Genomic DNA, 7,689 nt, shown 5'->3' with positions numbered 1-7,689 from the left:
TAAGTTGGGCCATTCTTTCCCCCATAACATCCATATCCCTACGGAGGGCAGCTTGATTCTGTTCAAATTGTTCCATGATTCTCTCGTTACTCCTGGTGCGGTAAGGATGTAAGAAAGTCAGCTTCGTCGTCGGGAAAGAAATCTGTTGCTGAAAAGGACCCCAATTAGTTCCTTGTACAATAACCTGAAAAATGCAATGTGATAATGTGAATGTATGAGTGCATGTGTGCATATGATGTGTTGTGTCATTTTCAGGGTATCCAAAGTAAGATTGATAATCAAGAACAAATAACAACGTGACGAGAGAGATATCAAGTGAAAACGGAAAGCAATTCATTTCATTCATAATAGCTCCCTAAGGCGAGTAGGTTCAAACACAAATAACAATGTTTCAATATAAAGAGCAATAGAGATCCCATCCAACAAATCTGGTGGTGATCTACAAACAAATTCGATTATCAATTCATCTCAATGTAGAACAAAGGCCCTCCTTGTCTGAAATGGGCGTCACTCCACTTCTTTGTTTCGTCAAATAGCTTCTTAGTCGTCTCCCGATCTCTTCCTTTAACAAGGCTTTGAATCACTTCATCCTTTCGGAATAACTGCGTGTCTAGATTCTTGCAGCAATCCCTAAGTTCGTCACACCCTTTGCATTCTGGGATATAGGTCTTCTCAAGTGCATTTGCTTCACTCATCATTTGATCTCTGAGCTTGACATTCTCTTCAGCTAGTCGGGCGGTGCGGAGGTGACTTCCTTTCAGTTGGGTCTCAACTGCTATTCTCTGAGTGGTCTCTTCTTCCAGTTTCTTCTTCATGGTCCTCAACTCATACTTGGTTTCTTTCTCCAGTCGGAGCTTGTGGGCTTTCAGGTCTTCTTGATACTCTCGTCTGAGCTTCTCTTTTTCTTCCTTTATAGCCTTTTCTATAACCTTTTGAGGATCCTCAGTAGGAGCGACAACAGCTTTTCCGTCCTTTTCAGTTCTAACCCTCTTCCTGGCTTGAGAAGACTCTCCTTTGAGAGTTTTAAGTTCACGGGTCAGTTCATTCTTTGTCTGTTTAAGGAAATAGCGCTTCAAATCCATATCCCTATCTTTCTCTTTCAGTCTCAAATTGGCGACGCGGACCTAGTCAAAACGTTCCCTTGATACCATAGTTTCCGATATCTTCGGAGGTTGTGCATACAAGAGAGGGACCCTCGGGAATGGTAACAGAAGTGTCTTGACTCTCTCCTTAACCAAATCGGTATAGGGCTTCATAGCAATGGCATTCTTGGCTCCCAGAGTGGATCTCTCACCTATATGAATGTTATTCCAGGCCTTCCTGATTTCCTCAAGCGCTATAGGGTCAGCTCCCTTTTCAAAGTATACGGATTGGTAAATCTCCCTATCCGAAGGCCCACTCTTCATGGTATAGCCCAACTGACGAAGAGCTAGAACTGGGTTGTAGTTAATACATCCTCTTGTCCCAATGAGCGGGACGTTACCAAAGTTTCCGCACCTAATAATGACTTCAGATATGCCTGTTCGGAATTGATACCATACGATGTCGTTTGCAGTGAGTCCCATGATTCTCTGAGACCATTTCTGAGTAGAGGTAACAAACGGACCACTAGCAGGCAAGTGAGATTTGAACCATTTATATAACAGCGGCAAGCAACCTCGAATAGCCCCCCTTTTACCATGCCGAGAGTGAATAGAATAATATGTGTCAGCCAATAGGGTGGGTATTGGATTCTTGTCCATAAAAAGACATATAGCAGCCAAGTCAACGAACTTGTGAATGTTGGGAAACATCACAATTGCATAGATTAGAGCGGCCAAAATAGCATTGAAAGCCTCCCATATTCCTTTGTCGGCAAATTCTTGAGCTTTTTCAACCAGGAAACTCATGTAGAAGCCATGTGTATCACCATTCTTCTTCCAGTTATCATGAACATCTCCCAAGCTCAAATAAAGAGCGTTGGCATTGTAATCCAACCTAGGTTTCTCTGGGACACAAACAAAAGGCACTCTGTGTTGAATCTTGATGTTGAGGAGGCAAGAGTACTCTTCGAGAGTGGGAGCTAGCTGATAATCTGAAAATGTGAAACAACGGATATCTGGGTCGTAGAATTGAAGAAGAGTAGATAAGGCCCATTCGTCGACACGCGAGTACAGAAGAGATAATATGTTGCCATAGTTTCCACTGAACACTGTTTCATTATGACCAGTGACCAATTCACCCAATTGTCCCAATTGAACCATACCCTCGCGATGGAAAGTATAAGTGTGTGTGCGCCTTGTAGCTCCTTGATCGACGGTCACGTTGTTATCCATTCTTGACAGAGATTGATATTTTCTGGATACCCTGAAAAATGACATGCAAATGAGAATTAACTTTTTCTTTTCTTTCTTTTCTTTCTTTTCTTTTTTCCTTCTTCTTTTTTTTTTGAAATGTAAACATGCTATGATGAAAATGATGCAGATTGGGTCCCCACGGCATAGAGGGACCAAGGCAATAATTCTGAGCAAGAAGATATCATAGGATCAGAGGTCCGGCATAGATCAGAGAACCAGAAGAACCATAATCATCAATAGAACCAAATAGTCACCCACAGAACCAAATAGTCACCAACGGTACCTGTCATGTATATCCCTCCCCACTCACGGGTGTAGTCTAGGTCAGGGTAGGTCAAAATGGCAACCAGCGTTATCAGTCCTCCTGAGGCACCAATGTTGTTGCATCTACATGCCAACAATGATACCCCATTTGGACCTCGACTGGGCGTGGGTCTCATGATCGCACTAGACAAGACCTGACATCTCATCGGCGTCATGACTATCCACTCTATCCTAGGTATCCTATGTGTCACTCTGGCCTGGGTATTGGGCCTTTTACCTCATAGAAACAATCCCACCCAACCTGCAAAACAGAACAGAAGACCCCAAGGAACACAGAATATAATCCATATGCATGATGTGCAAACAGAAATAAACATGATATGCAAGCAGAAAAATAAACATGCAAACATATATACAAGGTATAGACATAAACAAATAAACACCCAGTAAATAAACAAACAAACGCAGGCTAGGATCGACTCACTAAGGATGGACCAGCAACAGGTCTAGCAACATCCCCAGCAGAGTCGCCAGCTGTCGCACGCTCGCGAAAAATGAACAGAGTCGCCACCAATATATTTATCCCATAAGGGAAAGGAATATCAGGAAACCTAACAAGGGAAGGAACAAGGTCTTGCGACCAGAGAATCAAGGTACGGGAGTCGGTTACGCAAGGGGAAGGTATTAGCACCCCTCACGCCCATCGTACTCGATGGTATCCACCTATGTTTGTTTTCTATCTAAAGGGTGTGTATCTATGTCTATGTCTATATATGCGAATGAATGCAAAATGTAGGGAAAACAAAGAATTGTACTCGCACGGGCCCTACCCCGCTGCCTACGTATCCTTTTCAGGAATCAGAGTTACCGTAGCTCGGCTAAAGATTTTCTGTTTGTTTTGTGTTTTTTAGTTGGGCGGAGTTAACGCTCGCGCTCTTGCATAAGGGGACAACCTAGGATGCAATGGAGCGGAGATAACAATGCCCTTAAGAAAAGAAGAAAAAGAGAGATTGGTTTGTGTCTTTAAGGGTAATTCCATGATGACGAGAACCCACTACAAGGTCTCGCATCACTTCCTTACTTTTTGTTAAATCTGACCATTTATTAGGTTTTTTGAAGTGTTTTTGGTTGGTGTTTTTTATGGGGATTTTAATTTGTGACTTAGATCATACCAAAAAGGATTTTGTTTGTTTTTTGAATATTTAGAGAATGCACATCGAGGTCTACACCACAATCGATTCTCTAAATGACGGATAAGAAATACATCGAAATCTACATTCCAATCATTTCTTTTCCGTTTAGTAGAAGAAATACAAAAAGAAGTTTTTGTGAATATTTAGAGAATGCACATCGAGGCCTACGCCACAATCGTTTCTCTAAATAGCGGTTAAGAAATACACCGAGGCTTCACACCTCAATCATTTCTTCTCCGCCGAGTAGGAAAGAACGTACATCGGGGCCTACGCCCCAATCATTTCTTTCCTACTATGAAGTGTAGTAACGGTATGATCTTCATCGATATTTATTAGGTATTTTAAAAGTTGAAAAGGAAAGAATGAAAAAAGGGAACTATCTCTAGATTCTAGTCTAAGTTGTCTATTCAAGAGAAAAATGAGAAAAAAAACAATTAAGCATTGAAAAATATTCACAAAAGAAATTAAACTCTAAGCTATTTATGGGAATATTCACAACCAAAGGCATTTTTATTCATGTTAGGGACCAATTTGAATTAACAAAGAAACTATTTATTTATGTGGTTTATCAACCAATCACAAATCAAAGAAATCACACAATTAAAAGGATTCAATTAAAAGAAAATAAAATTTCTAAAAGTCTAATTGAATGGAAAATGTTTTTTTCGTTTTTTATTTAAGGAAAATTCAATTAATAATCAAAAGAAAATAAAAGAAAAATCAATTTTATCATACTTGTTTTTATTACTGCAGAAGGGGGTGTAGAAGCATTTTCTGTATGGACTAAAAAACAGTTACAAGCAGAAAACTGGGCCTGATACTGGGGGTGCAAAGAGCAGGGCGTTCAGGCCCGAGTCTAATAGGACGCATGTGTATAGGCAAAACAGGGGTGTGGTTCAAAAACTGGGCAAGGCCCACACGCTGGTGTCCCAACGTCTCACCAAATATTTCCATTTTCCTAATTATTCATTACACCATGTGATTTAATGATGCTGGAACGTACCACATGCAACATGAAATATCAATTGGTCAATTAAACTTAAGTCACTAGCGGACAAAATCAAGCACCAGCAAATCACAACGTGACACCACAATTACCAATGATTGAGAAATGGACAAAATAAAAATCAAAACGAAAGCCAGCGCCAATCAAATTGAGCCACGTGCGCAGGCCTGGATAAAACGTGAGATAAACACATGCGCCGGAGATCCTTTGCTCCGTCATCTTCTCCGGACACTCCGGCGGCGGATGCACCTCGAAACTTCCAGAAATCGACCGGACCACCACCGTTCCGCTCGCATTCTCACGTAGATCACGAATCCGGCCTCAGCTTTTAATAATTCTTTCTCAAACTTTGAAACCGAACGCGGATCTAAAGCCCTAGCATACAAGATCTATGACGAAACTCAAAAGCAGGTGCATCAATGTAGTTCTTACGTAATCTAAAGCGCATAATCACGAAACACTCACTCAAAAGCCAAGTTATCATCTCAACTAAATTCAAGAGAGTATAGGACTTCATACGATAATCATCACGCATCTTCATCAAACACAGTTATGGCAAGCGCCTTAGCAACATCATACAGCATGCACATGAATGTAGAGGGAGTTTATGGAGCTTACCTGGTGAGATCTTGAATCTGAACTGGCTAAGAAATTCTGCGCTCTCTTGAAGAAGATAGAAATGGTGTGTGCCTTGAGGATGTCTATCACTTCAACCGATTTCCGAGAAGTATGCTTAGAAGCAGTGGAGATCTTGAGCTCAGTGACGTTCGCTTGCAAGACAGTGATGCGTGATGATGATGAACGGATCCAGATGATGAGAGAGAGAGTAGCTGTTATGGTTGATAGAGATGATGGTGAAGTGTGGTGGCCGGAGTTGGTTAGAGAGGACAGTTGTGGTGGCCGGAGTTGGTTAGAGAGGACAGTTGTGGTGGCTGGTGGTGGAAGGAATGGAGAAAGAAAATGAAGGAGAGGGAGAATGTGGAGGGAATGAATGAGGGTAAGAGGAAGGGAGAAGAGAGTATGGAGTGATTCGTGAGTGAGAGGAGAGAGTGAATCATGAGTGAGAGAAGTGAGGCTAGGAGCTTGCTTTTATAGGGCAAGGGGATCAGTACGAAGCATGCTTTCTTTGGTATGGGACTTTGCTAACTTAGTGAGCAAGGTTTAGCAAGTGTGGCAGGATTCCTTTCTCTTTTCACGCAGCAGCAATTGCATGGCCATTTGTAGTAATGTTGTGGTGCACTATACTAGCAAGCAACAAAATTCTCCAATGCCCTACAAAATATACAAGGAACCCCACTTTGGATGCTTCTATCTCTTGCTACGGATCTTCAAACAGTTCACTCTTGGTATCAGCTTAAAGAATTCATGTCATAGAGTAGTTTTTGTATTGATGAGATCAAGTGATAATGCCTACAGTCCCTTCAAAATAAATTAGAACATGGTGGTGTACACTCAGTATAAGGCTTGCGCGCATCGCTTGAAGTTTTATGCCCGATGCCTTTGCTAATATGCACTTCTTCGGAGCATGACTTTGGACGTCTCTAATTAGATCAATATGTGTCCAAACTTAATGAACTTGATCTCATTGGATAGAGGACATGGCATAGAATATTTAACGATCAAGCTTGCTCAATATGGAGACTTGTGGAAGAAGAAGTCTAGACTTGAATCTAGCCCACCATGTGTTTGATGATATGCATGCGTATGACTGAGAATTCTGCCTTGGCTGGATACTTGATTTGGTCAGTGCAAGGGCCTGACTTTGAGGGCTTGCCATTCATTCAATGCTTGTTCAATGGACTCAATTCTTGGCTTGTTGGGAAGAGGGCATGGCAAAGATTAGAATGGTACCAAGTTTGCTTCCATGGCATTTTTGTAGAGCTCTAAAATTGGCTTGAGATTTGGCATGCCACCTGCTTGATGAAATGCCTGGTCATGACCTGGCTTGTGACCTAGATTGTGACTTAGATTGAATGGATTTCCAGTGACTTCAAACCACTTTATCTCTTCATACAAGCTTCAAATGAAAAAGTGTCCAACTACAAAGTTGTTCTCCTCCACGAGAGGAACAACTTTGATGTTGGAAATTCCTCCAAAAAATGCCATTTTCCACGTGTAAATCAGGGCTGAAGTGGACTGCTCGTCAAGATTTAAAATCTTCAAAAAATTTCTAAGTGTTGAAACTTTCCTTTTTTCTATTTTTTCCAACTTCTTGCCGAACTCCCGATTTTATCCATTCTTCGACTTTTCTTGACTAATTTTCCACCAAAAGTCAATATTTGAATAATTTTCCGATTTTGACCCAAAAGTCAACTGTTCTGATTTTTCCGACTATTGATGAAATTCCCGATTAAACCTCTTCCAATCGAATCCAGTCGAACAAACACATCCACACAGTCAGTATGAGAAGTTTTCCACACATAGAAGCCACTTCTGATTAAATGTTGACCAGAAAGTCAACTGGTTGACTTTGGTCAAAGAAACCCTGATTTAAAGAACCAGATGATTCACAAGCTTGTACCCTCTAATCAATGCCCTGATTTGAAGCAGAGAGACGCCCCAATCCAGGAGGACTTCAATGAACATAGGGCCACATGATTATACCTCAGTTTTCTCATTCTTTGATCGTACTTCTTTGCTATGGAGCTTTTTCTTGCTGGCCCTTGAATAACACCTATGATATGAATGCATGAGTATGGATTATGACCTAAGTGATGTATGTGTATGAATGCAAAGCCTAAGCCAGTTAGCAGTAAAGGGGTAGGACAAATTTGGGGTATGACACTCTCAAACATAATGATACGGCGATCCATCCATTTTTGAATTCCCATCCTCAGATTTTCACAACCATTGGGCAGGCAAGAGCAGTAAAAGCAGTCGGGGTCACATC

The 7,689-nt window shown here is 41.3% G+C and overlaps 1 protein-coding gene across 1 annotated transcript; it reads right to left on the bottom strand.

The window, feature by feature from the left end:
• Window positions 1–1,124: 1,124 nt before the first annotated feature.
• Window positions 1,125–2,315, bottom strand: LOC131628382 (uncharacterized). The gene has a single exon (XM_058899215.1). It carries the CDS (start codon window positions 2,313–2,315, stop codon window positions 1,125–1,127), a length of 1,191 nt encoding a protein of 396 aa, XP_058755198.1.
• Between the last annotated feature and the right edge of the window lie 5,374 nt (window positions 2,316–7,689).

Source organism: Vicia villosa, unplaced genomic scaffold (genome assembly GCF_029867415.1).
Source record: "Vicia villosa cultivar HV-30 ecotype Madison, WI unplaced genomic scaffold, Vvil1.0 ctg.000449F_1_1, whole genome shotgun sequence".
Lineage (NCBI taxonomy): Eukaryota > Viridiplantae > Streptophyta > Magnoliopsida > Fabales > Fabaceae > Vicia > Vicia villosa.
The sequence above is the reverse complement of the archived record's forward strand: the minus strand, read 5'-3'. Positions and strand labels throughout refer to the sequence as shown.

Excerpts from the sequence above, each read along its gene's own strand:
- LOC131628382 (XM_058899215.1), bottom strand. The coding sequence starts at position 2,315 with ATGGATAACAACGTGACCGTCGATCAAGGAGCTACAAGGCGCACACAC.